The 22,985-nt window shown below is 30.6% G+C and overlaps 1 protein-coding gene and 2 long non-coding RNA genes across 5 annotated transcripts; all 3 read left to right on the top strand.

The window, feature by feature from the left end:
- Positions 1 to 5,111: 5,111 nt before the first annotated feature.
- Positions 5,112 to 6,041, top strand: LOC132698764 (uncharacterized). The gene is made up of 3 exons (XR_009618417.1): positions 5,112 to 5,243; positions 5,474 to 5,642; positions 5,899 to 6,041. It is a non-coding gene; the product is annotated as an uncharacterized LOC132698764 (long non-coding RNA).
- A 4,120-nt stretch (positions 6,042 to 10,161) lies between these two features.
- LOC132698619 (uncharacterized) lies at positions 10,162 to 15,219 on the top strand. Its single transcript, XM_060664811.1, has 4 exons — positions 10,162 to 12,157; positions 12,205 to 12,939; positions 12,996 to 13,443; positions 13,491 to 15,219. The coding sequence occupies exons 1-4, from the start codon at positions 10,162 to 10,164 to the stop codon at positions 15,217 to 15,219; spliced, it is 4,908 nt and encodes a 1,635-aa protein (XP_060520794.1).
- Positions 15,220 to 15,875: 656 nt separating this feature from the next.
- On the top strand, positions 15,876 to 21,589 carry LOC132698324 (uncharacterized). Of its 3 annotated transcripts, XR_009618358.1 has the most exons (7): positions 15,876 to 16,016; positions 16,472 to 16,624; positions 17,244 to 17,418; positions 17,844 to 17,983; positions 18,602 to 19,086; positions 20,551 to 20,738; positions 21,166 to 21,589. It is a non-coding gene; the product is annotated as an uncharacterized LOC132698324 (long non-coding RNA). The 3 variants fall into 3 exon arrangements; XR_009618360.1 differs by lacking the exon at positions 18,602 to 19,086; XR_009618359.1 differs by lacking the exons at positions 17,244 to 17,418; positions 17,844 to 17,983; positions 18,602 to 19,086.
- The last annotated feature ends 1,396 nt before the right edge of the window (positions 21,590 to 22,985 follow it).

Raw genomic sequence — 22,985 nt, 5'->3', positions numbered from 1 at the left:
TGCAATGATTTAAAATTTTGTCCGACGTTTCGTTTTAGGAGGAAGCCATCTTCAGAACACTAATTCGTAATAATTGGAATTTGAAGATGGTTCCGAGGGTTTTGAGGTGCGCTGAAGACGATGCAATGATTTAAAATTGTGTCCGACGTTTCGTTTTAGTAGGAAGCCATCTTCAGAGCACTAATTCGTAATAATTGGAATTTGAAGATGGTTCCGAGGGTTTTGAGGTGCGCTGAAGACGATGCAATGATTTAAAATTGTGTTCGACGTTTCGTTTTAGCAGGAAGCCATCTTCAGAGCACTAAGTCGTAATAATTGGAATTTGAAGGTGGTTCCGGGGGTTTTAAGGTTCGATGAAGACGATGCAATGATTTAAAATTTTGTCCGACGTTTCGTTTTAGGAGGAAGCCATCTTCAGAACACTAATTCGTAATAATTGGAATTTGAAGATGGTTCCGAGGGTTTTGAGGTGCGCTGAAGACAATGCAATGATTTAAAATTGTGTCCGACGTTTCGTTTTAGCAGGAAGCCATCTTCAGAGCACTAAGTCGTAATAATTGGAATTTGAAGGTGGTTCCGGGGGTTTTAAGGTTCGCTGAAGACGATGCAATGATTTAGAATTTTGTCCGACGTTTCGTTTATGCAGGAAGCCATCTTCAGAGCACTAATTCGTAATAATTGGAATTTGAAGGTGGTTCCGGGGGTTGTGAGGTTCGCTGAAAACGATGCAATGATTTAAAATTGTGTCCGACGTTTCGTTTTAGCAGAAAGCCATCTTCAGAGCACTAATTCCTAATAATTGCAATTTGAAGGTGGTTCCGGGGGTTTTGAGGTGCGCTGAAAACGGTGCAATGATTTAAAATTGTGTTCGACGTTTCGTTTTAGTAAGAAACCATCTTCAGAGCACTAATTCGTAATAATTGGAATTAGAAGGTGGTTCCGGGGGTTTTGAGGTGCGCTGAAGACGATGCAATGATTTAAAATTATGTCCGACGTTTCGTTTTAGCAGGAAACCATCTTCAGAGCACTAATTCGTAATAATTGGAATTTGAAGGTGGTTCTGAGAAGCCATCTTCAGACCACTAATTCGTAATAATTGGAATTAGATGGTGGTTCCGAGGGTTTTGAGGTGCGCTGAAGACGATGCAATGATTTAAAATTATGTTCGACGTTTCGTTCGATACCCATGAAAATTATAAATTGAGAATATTAACTAATGATGGAGGGGGCTGGAGGCAGATTTTATATTATTGGCGAATAGACCTCATTGACCTTTAACTTTGGTAAAAATTTCAATTTTCTTGGAGAAAAAAAAAATAAAATTAAAAATTCCTGAACAAAATCATGATAAATATGAAAATAATAAATTGCAAATATTTACCAAAAATAGGAGATTGGGGGAGACGTTATAGTATCTGCGGATAGATCTCGTTGGTGTGTATCTTCCATAAAAATTTCAACTTTTTCGGCTTAATATGAGTTGAGAAATAACCTTGAAATATCATTTTAAATGGAAAAATCGGCTTAAAAATCAATGATCAACTTTTAACGTTTTATATCTTATTTACTTATAATTTTGAAAAATTGAAATTTGTGCGTTAAATACTTTGGTCCTTCCTCTATCCAATGATAATAAAAATATTCCCACAAGTTACACCGTTTACCATCGGGAGCGGTTTATGCGTGAGACTGCAAATTTTTAGCAAATAATTAATAATATTTTAATGGAGGGGGCTGGGGGGGAATTTTAATGTATCTGTGAATAAACCCCATTGACCTCCATCTTCGATAAAAATTTGAACTTTCTCGGAGCAACGTAAGTGTTTTAAAAAATAAAAAATATACATTTGCTAAAAAAATTATGACTAACATCAAATCAATAAATCGAAAATATTAACTAAAAATTGGGTGGTTGAGAGAGATTTTATAGTATTTGCGAATGGACCTTATTAATCGCTATCTTGAAAAAAAAATTCAACCCTTTCGAAACAATGTAAGTATTTTAAAAATCATTAGAAATGTAAATATTCTGTGAATAATGTTTGTAATTCAAGAGTAGGCTGGGAGATCTATATGAATCCTTTATTTTGATTGGTTCGACAATTATACGTGCAATTTGCTCAAACTTTAATCCTATTGATCTATGCGTTTAACTATAAATAGCAAGCTCTGCATGTCGTCGGAGACTCATGTCATTATGGAATTTTGTTAAACGTCATCAATACCAACGAAAACAAAATGCGAAAGATTTTCAAAGTCTTTAGATGCGCTGAAGATAATGTGATAATTTAAAATTCTGTCTAACATTACGTTTTACTAATAAAATAATTCTAAAATACTAATACGTAACAATTAAATTTTGAAGGTGGTTCTATTACTCTTGAGGTATGTTGAGGATTTGTGATGTCATTGATAGTTGAGAGATTATTCAATGCATTCTTATAACCTTAGAATACATAAAGGAACTATAAGAGATACATCTATGGTAAAACGTCAATTTGCAAATATTAACCATAGAAAATTTTGGAAACATGTTGATAAATTTCAGCAAAGATATCATCAATTGTATAAAGAATATATGTCGAAGATTGTTTTTAAATAGAAACTAACATATTCTAAAATAAATGAAAGGTATTTAATGTTTAAACTTATTGTTTATATGTCTGTTTCTAACCTCTATTTGTGTTCGTTTTGTTTTCAGTGATAGAAAGATTCTACAATTTACACTAAAGTGGGATTATATAGACTATGAACAAGATAAATTCTGAAGTAAATATTAATATTACATAACTTTTAAAAGTTTCATTGTCAAGCATCATTATAATTCGTATAAAATGATTTTTATGGGATATGGATATTAATATTAGTATTGGTATTAAGGAGGAGGGCTCTAAAGGGCGTCCAAAATGCCACCTCTTCCATAGAAGGTTAGTAACTTCTTTAGTCTAATAATACCATAAGTTGAATCTCGATTAATCAGGATCGTTCCGAAGACTTCCAATCTTGCTCATGTTAAAGCAGAGCACTCGGTAAGCAGTAAATACGGAGCCTTCTCTCTTTTCATGCAATCGGATATAGGTAAAGATAATTTCTAAAATTTAGTTGACTGAAAATTAATGTTTCATAGAGAGAATTGTAGTTATTTTTATATTAAGGAAATATCAGGTGAGTAATTAAATTACGTTTAAAAATATTTATCATTGTTAGACAGAATTTTTATGTTTTGTAAAGTTTTACAATTTTTAATTTCATTTACTGTAAAGAATTTAATATTGTTTATAAACATTTTTGCTATGAAAATATCATTGCCATATTAAGATTATTATTTGACCGAAATATAATTGTTAGTAATTTAAAATAATGAAAGAAAGAAAATTGAACATTGTTTTGATTTATCAATGAATATATAAGGATTACCATTGATTAGTTATTAAAGATGCATTTTACAATTAATTTCATAAATAATAACTTTGAATAGACTAATGTTTTTCATGTCTTTTAATTTATTGTTTTTTATTTTCAGTAAATATGAAAGTCCAAAATTGAAACAAACAAGGAACTGTCATCATGAAAACTCGTTACATTTGAACTAGGATGGTTTGAATCAAAGATAAATAAAGGTGTCTCGTAAAATTTTATTAATTAAAAATTGTTATCTAATGTAATGAAATTTAGTTATTTTTATATTATAGGGACATACAATGAATGTTTAAATCACCATCCAAAGTCTTAGAAATTATGATAGACACAACTACAGTCAAATGATGGTAAGAAAACATACATGTCTATAAATTTCAAGATTCTAGAATATGGTTGATGATCACATAAGGAACGTATCACGGGAATTTATTTCATAAAATTATTTATTTATTTATTTCATGAAATTTTTAAAATATTATCGTTGATGGCATAAAGAATACATCGTAGGGAGTTATTTTGGAGAGCAACAAATGCACTTTACAGATAACAGGTAATATGTTTTAATTATTTCTGTATTTTCTTAAGTCATACAAGTTTTACAAATTTTAATTAATTAATATTTCTTTTTTAATTTAAAATTTTATATTTATTTTTGTCGATAAAATTTTAAAAATTATTATATATTTGCAGATGGACAACAAATCATCACCGACAACTTAGTTATGAAGAATGCCGTTGACCAATTATCAAAAAAATCCATTGAATCGTTCAAGACGAAAAAACTTTAATACAATATGTAAATTTTAAAATTTATTTTATATAGTTTTGAATATTTTACAGTTTAAACAAAGAAATGTAAATCTTAAATTCACGCCATCTATGAAACGAATTCGAAATTGTTTATAGATTCCTTTTTATTTCTTTAAGAAAATAAAATGATTACAAGAAATGAGATAGAAGAAATCTGTAAACAAATAATTTTACTTAAAAAATAAATTTTTAATTGAAAATCACATATATTACAAATGTCTATTACGACATGAATTACTTTCCCTCTCAAAGTGTTATAATTAAGAAAAAGATAATAACGCGGGTAATTTTTGATTATCTTTTAATATATTTTCGAATAACTATAATTAAGCATTTTAAATAAATTCACAAGTATTACAATACTTTTTCCATATTTCATAATATATAATTGCTTAAATCGTGATGAAATTCACATTAGAAATAAAATATTTTGACTTTCATTTTAATAATGAAAATGTGTGACGTCATTGACAGTTGTGAGGTTTCGCATACTGTTCTATGGTTTCTATCTGAATTTGTAACTGTTGTAGATAAATGCATAGTTAAACGTCGATAAGAAAACGTACAAAATGTCCAAAGAAGCACAAATCAACAAATTTTGAAATTTCAATATATCATCGTTAATTTCGTGAAGAGCATATCGTGAGGAATTATTTCGGAGAGAAACAAATACGTTTTACCAATAACAGGTATTTAATATAGAATTTTTAAATTTTATACGATTTTATTTTTTATAACGTTTAATTCATTTTTGTTTCACCTTAGATGATTACAGTATTCAACAATTTATGTAAAAATAAAACAACATAGATAATTGAACAATGAGATGTTTCATCATCATCATCCTTTAATTTAGTTAAGATAGTGTTTGTCAATAGTGACTGAAGGTACCTCGTCAAATTTCATACCATTATAAGAATTACTATCAAAACCTCTAAAGAAATCATCGATAGGAATTTACAAGAATCAACATCGAGAATAATATCACTTGAATAATTGATAACAAACATCGGGTAAGTTTTTATTATATTCATATTATAAATCATAATTGATATTTCATATTAATATTTTATGTAATTTCTTTAAATTATATAATTAAAATTAATATAACATTCATATTTAAATAATTGCTATACTTTTATACCTGTTTCAAATAAACAATTTTAATTTCTCGAGATATTGTAATGAATTTCAATTTTTTTTTATATTTCATGATAGTAAAAAATTTCATATATCTGGGCAGATAAAGAGCAAATCATCATTGATGATTTCCTTACGAACAATTTCTGGAACCAATCATCGGCAAAGAAGTCGCTGATAATTTGCATCGCCATTATGAATTGAAATCATCTAGAAGAGAAGAAGTTTTCCGAAGAATACAATACTTACATAAACATATTTCAATGTAACAAGTAAGTTTTTTATTAAGTAATATTATAAAATGCTTTTATTTAATTAGTTATGTAATTAAATCATTTTTACAAAGCATATAACTTTTAATAGGTATCTAATAATTTTCAATACAAAAGTTTTAATATTTAAATCATTTTACATTATGTTAAATTGGAGATGGACCTAATTCAATTTTTTAATTATTTTTATTAGATTTCAAATGTTATGTTTATTCCATTTAACAATAAAAATTTAAATGTTATTACGTTTCTGCAGATGGAAAACAAATCATCATATACAACCGGATTATAAACAATACCATCAATCAGTTATTGCAAATGAAATCATTGACGATTTCATTCAAAGAATTATCATTACGACTTTGCAAGGATCATCATCATTTAGACGGAAGAAAATCACTTGAGAAGTATATCATTTCAATGGACAGATTTAAATACAGCAAGTAAGTTTTTCAAATATTCTTATATAAAAAGTAGTAAATAGGTGTATTAAAATTTTTCTTAAAAACCATATTTTTAAAGATACTTCAAAGAACACAGGTAAAAGCCGAACTATAACAATGAATTTTTAATATAGTGATATATTACATTCCAAATGACAATTGACATTGTAGAATTAATATTTTATGAAATTCTTTTACGAACTTATTTCAACAATTTCAATTATTCTTTGTTTTCTTTTTCAATTTAAATAATCGTTTTTAATGCAACAAATTCACATTTACTTAATTTATATATAATTTAAATTATATAAATTGTTTCTTTTTTTTTATTAAATATTAAAATATATTGTTTGAAAACTTAATTTTTATATTTCTTTAGATAAAAGAAACGACTATTATTCATCAAGTCATCGTCAACCCTGCTACCAAACAACTAATGGTGAAATAATTATTAGTTGGATATGAGGAGAAATCATCATCGATAAGCTAATTATAGAGAATATCATCAATTGCATGTAGGACCGGACCGTAGATGGTTTGTTTAGTTACATACCTTCAAATATAATAAGTAAATTTTTAAAATTATTTCAGGTAGTAAATTACAAACGATATTTAGATTATACAATTCGTAACTGTTTCCTATAATTTTTAATATGTATTAATATTTTTTAATTCAATTAAGATTGATTATAAACAAAAAATTCTTATATAAATTAGTATTATTCATGTAAATATTTCTCTCACTTTCAAATTACAATATATATATTTTTTTCATATATTGAAAATAACATATATATATATATATATATATATATATATATATATATATATATATATATATATATATATATATATATATATATATATATATATATATATATATTATATAAAATAATGTATGTAGTTTAAATATTAATGTAATTATGTACTTGAAATGAATTTAGAAAAATATGTTGTCCTATTATTAAAAAAGAATTCTCACAATTGATAAATTTTTTGTACATGTAAAAATATCAAATTTTTAAAATGTAAAGAAACAGTAATTTTAATATTTACAATATTTTACTTTCATACTTTTAAAATATATATGTATTTTTTAATTGAACCAAGGCATGTAATAAATACATTTTTAATTAATATTTTTGTGCATTGTTAGATTTAACAGATGTATTATTAATAACAAACATTTATTTTTGTAGACACAAAGAAGATCCAACTATAATTTAAGGACAACAATGACTAACGTACGTTTGTGAAAAACAACATCTTCATCAATAATTGGAATGGTACAATTAATAACAATAAAGAAGATTAGGAAAGCTACACATTTAATGGAATTCATGTACTTTTCAACACATTTCTTTAATTAAATCGATACGATTATTGAATTATATTCATTAAAAATTTTTAAACAAAAACTTACTTTTATTATAAATTTAAGATTCGTATTGCTTATCATTTACTTTATATTTATCATAATAAAGAAATAAACAATTAGGACAATTAGAAATTTTTATAGTTTTGTATATAATTAACAAAGTTGTATTATATTTTCTTAAATTATTATAAATCTGGATATAAATTTATTAAACTTATATTGAACCGTTGTTATTTAATTTGTTAAACTGATGAATATGTTTTAATGTTAATAATTTTATTTCAATTATAATATACAACTAGAAAAAGTAATTTGTATGTAATAATATTAACGCATATTTGTATGTATTTTTTTTAATTCGTTGAATAAAACACATTTCAATTATCATTGCGTATTTTCCAGTTTTTTTATACGATATTCATTTTTATTAAATGTAATTTTCATCATATAACATGTAAATTACGTTTCATACATTTTCGCCATTTAAAATATCGTTTCATTTCTTTTTTAAATAATGTATATGCATTAGTCCCGGCGAATTCACCATTTATAAATCAATTTCATTTTCTCACATTCCCACAAATTTACGAAGAGAGAAAATCAAAACTATTTACATACATATTTTCAATTACATGTTATCAATAAAAATCCCTTCATAATCGTGAAAATTATTTTTTTCCATTTACTAAAAACCGTTATTTTTAATTGCACCATTTTCGCGCCAATTTTTTCGTTAAATATTGCAACCCCGCCTTAGATACATATTGCATACATACATTGTTGCCAGTATCAAATATACATGTTACTTTTTGTTTTATTTTAGAAATAATTTTCCACTTTAAGAAATAATTTTGTATTTTCCGTATTCAATATTATCAACGTTACCATATACGTGAAATAGAAATTAAATTTTATACGTAATTTCAATTTTTGAAACAGTAAAGTTGAAAACCGGCAACTGTGTAAATCTCAGGCGCGAAAATTAACGATTTGGCTTAATATATAAATATTGATCCCCCACTTTTTTTTATCCAGTATTGTTTCAGTGGTCTACGAGTTACAAAATTCTGTGTTTAAGGTAAATTTTTTCCCAAATTATTTTTCAAATTCGATAGCTAAAACCTTAAAAACATTAAGTATCTTTTTATTTTATTTTCAATTAAATAAATCGATAAAATTATTTTCTTTCATATTATTAAAATTTGTTTTTCCTACGTGCGATTTTCTTCAAATTTAAATCGTACGATTATATCTAAATAAAACATGCAATTGGAAAAATTCACGCTATATTATTTCTCCTTTCACTTTTCGTAAGTTCGTTTTTTTTTTATGTAGCGGATAACTTATGTTTTTAATTTTTATTTTGTACAGTTAGACATTATTACAAATAAACTTTCTCATGAATGTACGACACATTCACCTTCATTATACCTTTAATTTATTATTAATTTTTCTGTTACTAAGCGGTTGACGGTTTCAAAATATGCGCGAAATTATTTCTCTCGTACGTTAGCTACATTGTTGCCAATTTTTCGTGCAATTTAAAATCGTTTTCATTTAATATATATTCGAATTTGGATAATAAATAAAATATGCAGTATGTAATTAGAAAGCAATGCATTTATCGTCTTTTTCGTTTAAATTTATGATTAATTTCGCTGTTACTAAACGATTGACGGTTTAAAAATAGGCGCGAAACTATTTCTCTCACACGTTGTCGATTTTTGTACATTTTAAAAGTGTTTTAGTTTATTGCGTATTTCATTGAATAATATAGGAATATGTTTCACACGATCTCTATAGGTTATTAATTTATTTCATAATATATAATTATTTTTTACTTTTCGGTATTAATTTTTTTTCTTTTGAAATTTATCCAGTTAAAAAATATAATAAATTGAATATTTTCAATTGCCGCTAAATCAATTTCGTTGACTTAATGCATTGATAATTGAAAATCACATAGGCAATTATTTCGCTCCTATAATTTCGTTGTCCGTCTTTTGTATGCATGGTTGCCTATAACTATTTTTTTAAATAATCGAGTAAAGTTATTATTTAATTGCTATAGTTGTTTATTATGTTGGTGTTGTTTTTATTTTATTCTTTTTCTTTTAGAAAATAATTATCAATATTTTCCAATTATTTTATTAGATAATTTTTTAAATTTTAAATTTGTACCATCGAGAAATATGAAATAACCGTTTTAATACAACAAATTGATTTCTTTTTTTTTCTAATTTTAGAGATCCGGCTATCATTTATCGTGGGGCAATTAATAATGTAAGTACTCTTATTACGATTATCGTTTTAGTGTTTGCGTCTTTTAGTTTTAATTATTTTAAATTATACAAAATTTTAAAAGCTGTTTTACAACTGTTTTTTTTTTCAGAATATTTGGCTTAGATCTTAATATTTTTTTAAATATTAATATTTAAAATTTAATAAATTTTGAATATTTTTTAGATTAAAACGAATCGGTTTAATTATGCCTGTTAATAATCAATCGCGTATTATTTCTAGAGATCGACTGAGAGGTCGCCAATCTTTGGAATCTCGACGTCGATTAATAGTTATAATACGACGTCTTCATTTTTTCAACACCATCCGCGATTTAAGTATAATTATCCGACCTTTAACGTCTTTTCAAATTTTGCAATGTTTCAATGCCCGTCGTGTAATTATACCGATTCGAAACATGTTATTGGATGAACCGGCAGCATTATCGGCAACGAACAGACATTTTGGACGAACGTTGCGCGGATTGCGGGTGGTTTTACATCGTTTACCAACAACATCAAATCGCGTTTCGAGAACTCCCAGAGAGGGATACGTTATTTTACGTGGTTTCCCTGTCATCTTGCCACCTTTGTTCCCAATTGAGGAACGAGAGATACCATCTATCTCTCAACCTCGATTGCAAGTCGCGTCCATGGAAGACCAGCCGCAACCGCCCCAAGTACAGACAACAACAACAAATTCTACTTCGTCGTCCGTCTCTCCAAATTTGCAACGATGCGCCAACGATGATATTTTACTTGAAACAACTGTCCCTTCAGAAGCTAACGATCAACATTTTCTAAATTTAAATAACAACGACGTGCCGGTGAATGTATTATTACCGCCTCCTAGACGAAGGCACGCTGACATACCTATTAGAAGAACGCACCGACACGCTATTACTTTAGCACAACGACAACCGTTTCATGTAGAAATTCATTCTTGCGGGCCAATGACTGACGTATGCCGTTTTTGCAACGCTTTGTTTTTTGAATTGGAACCGAAAAATCGGAATAATATTAGATTAATTTGTTGCAAAGGGGGCGAAGTTATTCTACCGCCTTTAGGGGAATGTCCGAGAGAATTGCATCAATTATTAACTGAGAATACACCTCTTGCTCGGCAGTTTTTGAATAACATCCCGAAATTGAATAGTAATTTTGCCATGGCCTCCATGCACGCTACTATTCCTGCGGATGTTAATGTTGGACAAGGGGCTGTTTGTTTCACAATCACGGGACAAATTTACCACCACGCTCAGGACATCCCTCTAAATGTGCCGCATCGTGATGAACCAATCAGAAACAATCAGTATTATTTTCTTGATGTCGCGGAAGCGCTCGAACGTCGCAACGATTTTTTTGACGAGACGGGAATAGATCCGCATCTTTTCCGGATCCTCGAGGAAATATTGAGGCGCACGAACGTACTCGTCCATAGTTACATTTGCATTCGGGAAATGATTCGGGAACGCATCGAACGTGACGGGCCAAACTCGGTAGCGAACATCGTGGTGGGATTCAAAAACAACATCAATAGAGATCGACGGAATTTTAACTTACCCGAGAGCCGCTGCGAAATAGCAGCGGTATTTGATAACGATATACCGTTCGATGTTGATCTGCGAGTGTATCCACGACGTCCGCTTATCGACCATCAAAATAAAATTAGTAATTTGTCTCGTGTGTCTGATCCCATGGTGTACCCGTTACTCTTCCCTCCCGGAGAGGACGGTTATGACATGCGTCTCAGATACGCGAGCAGACGAGACAAAAAGGTCTCGCTCCGGGATTTCTATCAGCACAGGTTGATGGTACGTGACGGGACTTTTTCCATATTGCACAATTCCGCGAAACTATTTCAACAGTACGTGATTGACACGTACGTGAAAATAGAATCGGAAGAGTTGTGGTGGTATCGGACGAATCAACGTCAAGTTCGGACCACGTATTACAACCGCTTAATCGACTACGTGCGCAAGCGCGTAGCCGAAGCGGGGCCTAATGCGAGGATCGGCCGTATCACCATCCTGCCGGCCACGTTTAAGGGTAGTTGTCGCGGACAGAACAAACTATACCTGGACGCTATGGCAGTCGTTGCCAGACACGGTAAACCAGACTTATTTATAACGATGACCTGCAACCCCCATTGGCCAGAAATTACTCAAAATTTAAATTTTAATCAACGCGTGGAAAATCGTCCAGAATTGGTGTGCCGAGTCTTCCATACAAAGCTCCAACAATTCATGAACGATTTAGTCAAAGAACAATTCTTAGGAATTGTCCGCACTTATCATTATTCGATCGAGTTTCAAAAAAGAGGACTGCCACACGCTCACATTTTAATCGGGTTCGAACCTACGGATCGGATCGACGACGCGGAGAAGATGGACCGGATTATATCTGTACGGATCTGTACGGTGTTGTGCGTGATTATTATGTGCACCGTGTCTGCGGTCAAGACAATCCGGCCGCCCCGTGTACCAACTTGGAGTCTCGCGTGTGCGCGAAAGGCTATCCAAAAGCCTTTCGACGCGATACCGTTCTAAATTTCCACCGTTTCAACGGAAGACCGGAATATGCCCGTCCCGATGACGGTCGGTTTGTCATTTTCGCAGGCAATCGTTATGATAATCGGCGTATCGTGCCTTACAACCGCTGGGCTGCGATGAGATATCGGACTCACATTAATTTCGAAGGGGTCGGATCTTTTGCCTCTATCCGATACCTGTACAAATATTGCCACAAAGGACCAGATTGTATCACCATCCAAATGCGCGGGCAGAATAGTGAAGTCGATTGGGACGAGATTCGTAACTATACCGACTGTCGATATATCAGCTCGATGGAAGCGTGCTGGCGTATTTTCGCGTATAAATTACACGATCGTCCCCACGCCGTAGTTACGTTGCCCGTTCACTTGGAGAATGAACAACCCGTCACTTTCGATGAAGATGAAGACGAAGATGAATTACTGACCCGTGTCGCGGACGCAACAAACTACGTGTCTAAATTGGTGGCGTATTTCCGTCTGAATGCGGTCGACCCCGAAGCACGGCGGCTGCGCTACGTCGAGATACCCGAAAACTACGTTTGGTTTAGAGGAGAGGGGGAATGGCGTGCGCGTCAACATTTTAATAAAATCGTGGGAGTTATACGGGAAGTATCCCCGTTGGATGACGAAAGGTTTCACCTGCGTATTTTGTTACAACATTTACGGGGCCCACCTCCTTCGAATCGATCCGGACGCTAGCCGACGGATATGTCTGTCAAACGTACCGTGAAGCCTGCGAGAAGCGTCGGTTACTCGCCAATTTTGACATTTACCGCAACGCGATGCGCGAGGTTTGCGATCGCGATTTGCCGCCGCGCGTCAGAAATTTTTTCCCTCTAATTATTTTAGTTTCATTCGAGCGCCATCGGCACGAAATACCGGCCTTATGGGAGGAGTTCAAAGATCCTTACATGATCGCTGATCTCATAAGACGCGGTATTCCGCGGCCGATCGCGCTTCGCCGCGCTCTCATTAATATTGATCAAATCGTGGCGGCAAATCGCGAGGGAATAAACCTCAACGAGATCGGTCTGGACGACCCGGAAGCTGCTGGCGTCAATGAAGCGAACGCGTTTGCGGAAGTGAGACAATGCGCGCCGGCGTCAGACGAGCACGAGAATGTGCTCTTGAGATTCAGGGACAGAGCGTGCGAGTTGTTTACAACGCCGTTATTTACACTTTGTTAAAAAATAGAAACAGCGTAGATTCGGAGAGTGCGTTGCGATATTTCCACCTCGACAGGGCTATCGTTGCGGGACTGGAGGCGGACGAGACGTTCGTCAACAGAAATTTATTTTTTGTTGACGGGCCCGGCGGAACTGGCAAAACTTTTCTCTATAACGTAATCGCGGAGCGAATTCTGTCTGCCGGCGGTGTCCGTCTGATGGCAGTTGCGTGGACGGGAATCGCTGCGTCTTTACTTATAGAGGGGAGGACCTGCCACCACGTTTTCCGTCTCCCTCTGGACCTGGACGAAGAGTCCACGGTCGGATGGCCGGCCGAGCACGAAAGGTCGCAAAACATTCGTCGAACCGACGTCATTCTTTGGGACGAGGTGTCGATGACCTCAAAGCATGCATTGAACGCGGTCGACAGGTATGTTTGTGACGTGTGCGAGAACAATGTGGTTCCTTTCGGGGGAAAAGTAGTCCTTTTCGGGGGTGACTTTCGTCAAACGTTGCCGATCGTGGTGCGCGGTTCGCGCATGGACATCTTTGCAAACTGTGTCAAATCGAGTCAGATTTGGCGCAGGGTGAATGTGTTTTGTCTTCAGACAAATTTGCGAGTGAATCGCGCGGTACAATCGGCGACCGAGGCGGCGGCTCATCATCCCGAAATGGTCGACTTGGAAGTCGTTTGGAACCGCATTCGAGAGTACGGCAATTGGCTTTTGCGTATGGGGGAGGGGTTAATCGAGAGGGCAATTTTGCGCGATACGTTCGTCCCGGCCGATCTCATCAAAATCGATCGTCATTTCGTAATGCCAACCATACAGGAATTGATCGAATGGGTCTACGACAGAGTAAATGAAAACGACATCGGGGATCGAGTGATACTGTGTCCCACCAATGTCGCGGTAGATGACATTAATTTGCTAATTTTAAATCGGAAAATCATTGGTGAGCCAAGGTACTACCACTCGGTCGACGAGTATGCCGGCAATGCGGCGACCGAGGATGATGAATTTCACGTCCTTTTGGACGTCGTTCATCGGATCTCGGCGTCCAACCTTCCGCCACATGAGCTCGTGCTCAAGACGGGAGCGATTGTCGTCCTGCTTAAAAACCTAGACGTCCGGCATGGACAGTGCAACGGCACCAGAATGATGATTGTGCGTCTCGGCGAGGAAGTTTTGGAAGTCAAGGTTTTATCGGGTCCCCGCAAAGGGGAGACCATCAACTTGCCCAAAATTGAAATTACATCGAGCGTTCCGCAACTTCCTCGCCCGATCAAGAGAGTGCAGTTTCCCATACGGCTGGCATTCGCCATGACGATTAACAAAAGTCAAGGACAGACGTACGCAAGAGTAGGAATCCATTTGCCAAGCCCGTGTTTCGCGCACGGACAGCTTTATGTGGCCTTCTCTAGGGTGGGCTCGCCTGAAGATGTGCGTGTTGTGATCGAAAACACGGCAAATCAAGGCGCTTTCAGACGCAGAGACGGAGTTAAATTGACGCGTAACGTCGTTTACTCCAACATTTTTAACAACCCCGAACCACTTCGACAACGGTTACCCTGGAATCCTACTCGTGCGATTATTGGGGGTCAGGGTGAAGTCGTGCTTCCGGCACGCACGTCACCCTCTCCACCAACGTCTAACGAACCGACCAGTACTTCGTTCGAACAAGACTACGATTTTTTCCCGGAACATCGGGGACAACCACGACATTATCCTCAGTTGACGTGCCATCACCGGTTGTGACTTAATTTTCATCTCGATTTAGACAATTTTTTAACCAACATTTCCATTTTAAAAGTGAAATTAAAACTCTTTTTTTTCAAATTTAATATATTTTTTTTCAAAGTACACATTTACACGTTCGTTAATGCTGCCGTTATAACAACAACGACATTTACTTATGATCAATATTGTATATCTTCAACAAATAGTTTTTTTTATTATTACAACCTTCTTATTGTTATTTCACTCTATAAATTTCACTTTTTTATTCAATATTTAATTACCTTTTTCACAGTTTTCTTTTAAATTAGTCGTTGTTGATTATATTTGTTTACAATAACATGTTCATATTTCTCTCGTAAAGCAATTTATATAAATTAATTTTTTTTTAAATTTTACATTATATAACTTCATTAAATTTTCTCAATTCAACAAATATTCTATTATATAAATTTTTAAATCAATTGCCCCTTAGTTTGTAAGTTCATTGCTGAATTTCTTTTTTATTGCAACATATTGTTTAATGTAAAACAATTCAACAATGGACATTTTTTTTATTTTTTTTTTCATATCACTCTCTATAAAGCACATTATTAACTTAATTTTAAATTTATAATCTCCGATATAACGATTTCAATTGCACTCGGTTTCTCTATATTTTCATTTCAAGTTTTGGTAAAAAATAAAAAAAATGTCCATTGCTGACGTTTATTTTCGTTGGAAGAACAATTGAAAAGAAACGCGCTAGGCAATGCTGATGAGTCTCAACAAAGACGAAACATTTTTTTTATTATTCCAATGGGCATCTACATTGTCAGGTGAGTGTTACATTTCATAATGTTATTTATTTAATAATTTAAAAACAAATATTATATGTTACAGCGCGTGCGTGCGTCAAATCAAATACAAATTCAAAGTTACAAATTCCACCGATAGTCTAAAATTAATTAATACAATGAACCCATTTCTGTTCCAAAAAAACTATTACCTAAATGAAAACTACATTTTAATTGAAAATATTCTCTATTACATCAATTATTTTTCTTCTTAAAACGTTACAGTTGAAGAAAAGGGTAAGAATAACGACAATAATTTAGATCATTCTGAACAACTTTCAAACACATTTACCAATATATGTCTAAATGTCGTCACCAAATTAGTTAAAATTACAACGCTTTTTTAAAATTTCGTGCCACACTATATAATTGTACAATTTATGAAATTAGCGATAATAATATTTCAATTGTAATATTAACAATATTAAAAATTTAAGATTTCTAACCTCATCGTTAGTTGTGAGGTTATCCGATACGATGTCTACGATAAGAACAAATGCCGATAAATTACAAGATACTCGTCGATCGTGCGAAGAAGGTGCTTCGAAAATTCGTTTCAAGCAGAAAGAACTACATTTTACATATAACAGGTATTTGATATAATATATATTTCATTTCGATACGATATTAATAACGTTTAATTCACTCTCATTTCATTTTTGAAGATTACGGGATCCAAAAATTTATATAAAAACAAAATTACGTACAACAATGAGATGTTTTGTCATGAAGATTGGTTGGATTTCAACTTCAATAGTTATTGTTAAATGCAGATGAAAGTGCCTCGTTAAACTTCATACCATTGCGGAAATTATCATCAATTAATTATTAACAAAACAACTGCCAACAACTTCTAAAAAGATTATCCTAAAGAACTTTGCACAATTGTTATTACAAATTCAACTACAAAAATATCACTTAATAAAAATATCACTTAAATAAATAAATACAAACATATCCAGTAAATTTCTACCATGTTTATATTATAAATTATAGATGACATTGAGCATTACAACATCAACGTACCACATAACTTTTTAAAATTACTTATACGATTTAAATTATTTACATTTTTTTTCTGTCAAAATATGATTTGTAATGGCTATATTTTAAATAGATTATTTTTAATTGATTTCTTAGAATAGTTTGGAAAATTTAAATTGTTTTTCTATTTATTGAAATAATAAAAAATTTGGAATATTCATACAGATAGAAAGTAAACCATTATCGACAATTGTTTTATGAAAAATGTCTTGGACCAATCATTGCAAAGGGATAACTTCATTGAAGAAACTACTATTGTAACGAGGACCAACATCATCTAGACATAAAGGAATATTCCGAAAAAAAGCATCACTTATATCAATATATTTAAATATAACAAGTAAGTTTTTAATAAACTCATATCGTACGTTATATGTAGTATTTTAATATTCGAAAGTTAATAGTTGCTATAATATTTTTATAAAATTAACTAGGTAATAGGTTATTTTTACAAAACAAATTATATTTTTCCTTCTATTCAAATTACACAATCTAATTTTCCAATATCTTTTATAAAATGTAAAATTTAACTTAAAAAAAAAATAATAAAAAACTAATTTTCATTAACAATACAATTATGAAAAATGCCATTCACTTTCCTTTTCCTTAAAAAAACAAAATAAAACTAATTTCAGTTTTTTAATATTTACATCATAGTTTTTAAAATGAAATATTAGTACTTCACTGTTTAAATTATTTATGTATTTTCTTAAGCAACGTTTCTTTTTAAATTTACAATTTTGTATTTATTCTTTATTTATGTAGATGGACAACAAATCACCATGGACAACGTAATGAAAAGAAAAAAAAAAGTTTCAGTGAATAAATGTTATCAGAACTCGATAGGAATCTGTCGAATCAAGCAAGAAATACATTATTTGGATAAACAAATTTTAGTTTAACAAGTAAGTCTTTAATATTTATTTCATAAAATATATTAAAATTAAAATCAATAATTATTTTACATAGTATCGTATATTTTCAAGCTGAAAAACAAATATATACAAAGCGTAAATCTACGCCATCTATCAAGCAATTTCGGAATTACAGATTCCTTTTTACTTCTTTAAGAAAATAATGTAAAACAATATCAAAACATCATGATGAAATCGACAAAAATTGTAATGTCTTTCCATCGTATATAATTACTTTATTTGTCAAATCAACAATAATAATACATAATCCTAATTGTAATATTAATAATGACAATTTTAAATTTATGACGTCATCAACAGTTGTGGGATTATTTGATGCGGTTTTACAATGCCCATCCGAGTTTCAAACTATGGTAAACGCGAACACAGTTAAACATAGAAAATGTCAAAATGAGTACATGTCGACGAATTTTTAAATTTTGGCATGTCGTCGTCAATCGCGTGAAAAATGCATCACTGGGGTTTATTTCCAAGAGAAACAAATACGTTTTACAAATTAAAGGTATTTAATATAACATTTTTAATTTTTATACGATATTATTTTCCATAACCTCTAATTCATATTCGTTTTGTTTCTGATGGTTACAGGATTCAAAAAATTGCAGAAAGACAATTGATACAAGAACTAGATGTTTTACTACCCCTAATAACGAAATAACCAAATATTCGTTTTATTTATTTCGGAAACGCAAAAAAAGCTGACGTCCCAGGTATGGGTTTAGACCATTGAAGAGCCACTTGAGAGAGCTTCAAAATGACGTACTACTCAATCACCTTGAAGCGGTCGAGAATGTGTAAAACTACCCCCAATAATAAAATAACCAAATGTTTATTTTATTTATTTCGGAATCGCAAAAAAAGCTGATGTCCCAGGTACATAATTAGGCCATTGAAAAACCGCTTAGAAGAGGGTAGTTTAACAGCAAAATTTATCATCAATGAGTTATCAATAAAACGACTTCTGATAACTTCGAGAGAAATTACCATAAGAAATTTAAATAAACCATCATTGCCAATTTGGAAAGAAAATTATCCAAGTAAAATATTATTTGGATAAATGGATATAAACACAGGTAAAGTTTTATCATGTTCAAATTATAAGTCTTAATTGATATTTGATATTAAATTAATTTTTCATATAATTTTTCAAAATTATTTATACAATTCAAGTTAGTTTTATTGTTTTTGTCAACTTTTACATAAATCATATATATGTGTAAGTATTTCAAATAGACGATTTTCAATTTGTTTCCCAAAATTGCATGATAAATTTAAAATATTTTATTTACTCTTTTGACGGTAAAATTTTTTTCATGTTGTAATCCTGCAGATAAAAAACAAACCATCATTAACAATTTCTCTATAAAGAATGCCTTCAATCAGTTATTGAACATGGACCGACTGATAATTTCATTCAAAAAATTACCATCACCATTTTACAAAGACTTATATCATCTAAAAAAAAAGAAATAATTTAAAAAAATATATTTAAATGAATGAATGAAAACATGATGATGATAATTAATCTTAATTTTCTTTTAATATTTATATTATTACTCTTAATATGAAATATTAGTGTTTTAATGTGTTTCATTTATTTATATATTTTTTAAATTTATTCAAGTTTTTTAAATTTTAATTTCCTAATATTTCTTTTTGAATGTAAAATTTTCCATTTATTTCTCTCAATGGAAATTTAAAAATTATTATATATTTTTAAGTGGACAATAAATTACTACCGACAACTTAGTTATAAAGAAAATCATTCATCAATTATGAAAAAAAAAAAGAAAACAATTTTATTAAATAAATGATCATTGAAACTTTGTAACATATTATATGTAATATCTACTACTACAAAATCAATAATTACTTTATATAATTTTTAATATTTTCCAGTTTAACACAAGAAATGTAAAATATAAATCCACATAATCTATCAAACAAATTCGGCATTATTTACAGATTCCTTTTTATTTCTTTTAAGCAAATAAAGTGACGACAAGAAATGAAATAAAAGAAAACTATAAAGAATAAAATATCGTTTATTTAAAAAAAAAAATTCAAATGAATATCATATACGATATTAAAAATATTCATTACTACATAAATTACTTACAACAAACCATCATTGACCATTGATGATCACTTTTATGAAGAATGTCTTTGACCATCCATCCAAAAAAAAAGCCGTTGATAATTTCATCAAAAAGATACCGTTGTGACCCTACAAGGACCAATGTCATCTAGACGAGAATAGGTTTTCCAAGAAATAGGATACTCGAATAAAAAGATTCAAACGTACCAAGTAAGTTTTAAATAAACTCATATCGTATATTATATGTAGTGTTTCATATTAAAAATTTTTATGAAACTAACTTTTAATATATATTGAATGATACTTAAATCGTTTATACGTTTTTTTTAAACTATTTAAAATAAATATGTTTTAATTTCTTAATATCTTTTATAAATTTTAAAATTTTACATTTATTTCTTTCAAAAATAAATATTTTAACTTTATTATGTTTGTGCAGGTAGACAACAAATCATCATCGACAACTGAATTATAAAGAATAGCGCCAATCAGTTATCGGAAACGAAATCCTTGACGATTTCACTCAAAGGATGATCATTGAAACTTTACCAAGAATCATCATCATTTAATCAGAAGAAAATCATTTGCGGAGTATATCACTTCAATAAATAGATTTAAATATAAAAAGTAACTTTTTTAAACACTTTAAAAACAATATATTTATGAACATATTTAAAAAAAATTAGTAATTCTCTAATTGAAATATATAAACTATATAAAAAATATTATTTTTATTTATTAATAATTTTTTATATAGTTACATGTTTAATTATAATATCAATATTGTATTAATTTTTTTTCAAAATCACGTAAATAATTTTAGTTATTCTTTATTTTCCTTTTCAAGTTAAATAATACTTTCTGATACGATATACTAATATTTAATTTATTTATATATACTGTTTCTTTGTTTAATCAAATAACGCAGTCATTAACTTATTTTCATAATATTTTCGTTTTATATGTTCACAAATATTTTAAAATAAAATTTCATTTAAATTTCAATCTGTTTTTTAAAAGTCAAAATTCAATTTTTCTATTTATTTTTATTTAGATAAAGGAAACCCTCACTATGCAACGAGTCATCTTGAAGACTACAATCAAACATCTGACGGAAACCAATTATTGCCTGTTGGACATCAAGAATATTCATCAACCATTGAAATAAAGATAACAACTGTACGACACGAATCAAGGAAACAATTCAAACAACCTACAAGTATGGAAGGAGATATAACAAGGACAGGAAAATATTCATTGGAAATAAGGTGCGATATAAAAATAGAAAATTAATGTAAATTGTAATATGCGGTTAAACGATTTGAAATGTATATTTATATATCGTATAATCAAATGTGATTGTACAATTACGATTCATTTACAAGTAATTTTATTTTAATTATTATGTTACAATTTCTCTCCTCTTACAAACATATTATGAAATGAAATATTAATAATTACATTTTATTATTTCAATCTTTTTAGCATGAGTAATTATTTGTGTTTAACTTTTTTAATATTTAATATTGAATTTTATTTATAAATCTTTTAAAATATTTTCTTATCTGTATAGTGATCAATAATCAGTTACTTAATATTACTAAAAATCAATTTAAACGTTACTAATCTTTCGACTTTTGATATACTACAAAGTTTAAATTTTTTGAATATTTCAAAATTATTGTTATAAAATTTTTAAATAATAATATATAATAAATAAATTAATAATGGAATAATGGAACGTAACGCGTCAAATTCAATAGCGAATGTCGCGGTGGATTTCAAAGATAACATTTTAATTTACTAGAAAACTATTACAAAATAACAACAGTATTTAATAATGAAATTCCATTTGATCTAAAAGTATATTCACGATATCCGTTTATCCGTAATTTTTTTCAAATGTGCAATTTTACACTTTTTGTGTTTGTAAAAAATAATCTTGATATATGTTTTAATTACATGAACAGATCATCATCATCATCATCATCATCATCATCAAACAGATTTAGCCTTGGTCTGTCGGTTAAGGCGTCTGACTAGAAATCAGATCCTCCATGGCAGCGTAGATTCGAAACCTACCTACTGCAAACGAAAATGTGTTTTGCTTGAAATATAATTTTTGTCATTAGCAGCTGAGCAAAAAAAATGTGGTCAATTATGGGGATTGAGTCCATAAATTTATAACAATATAATGCCCTTATATTTTAAATGGCACATCTCCAGAAATAGTTCGACTTTCAAACAAATTTAGCTCTGGTCTGTCGGTTAAGGCGTCTGACTAGAAATCAGATTCTCCATGGCAGCGTAGATTCGAAACCTACCTACTGCAAACGAAAATTTGTTTTGCTTGAAATATAATTTTTGTAATTAGCAGCTCAGCCCAAAAAATGTGGTCAATTATGGGGATTGAGTGCATAAATTTACAACAATAAATTGCCCTTATATTTCAAATGGCACATCACCAGAAATAGTTCTACTTTCAAACAGATTTAGCGCTGGTCTGTCGGTTAAGGCGTCTGACTAGAAATCAGATTCTCTATGGCAGCGTAGGTTCGAAACCCACCTACTGCAAACGGCCATTGTTTTGCTTGAAATATATATTTTTTAATTAACAGCTCAGCCCAGAAATTTTTCTCAAATATGGGGATTGACTACATAAATTTAAAAAAATATAATGGCCTTTTATTTCAACGCATGACACATCACCAGAAATAGTTCGACTTTCAAACAGATTTAGCCTTGGTCTTCCGGTTAAGGCGTCTGACTAGAAATCAGATTCTCTATCAGCATAGGTTCGAAACCTACCTACAGCAAACGACCATTGTTTTACTTGAAATATAATTTTCGTAAATAGCAGCTTATCCCAGAAAA

Source organism: Cylas formicarius, unplaced genomic scaffold (genome assembly GCF_029955315.1).
Source record: "Cylas formicarius isolate icCylForm1 unplaced genomic scaffold, icCylForm1.1 PGA_scaffold_2__14_contigs__length_35257938, whole genome shotgun sequence".
Taxonomy (NCBI): Eukaryota; Metazoa; Arthropoda; class Insecta; order Coleoptera; family Brentidae; genus Cylas; species Cylas formicarius.
Note: the sequence above shows the minus strand (reverse complement) of the source record. Positions and strands in the feature narration are given on the sequence as shown.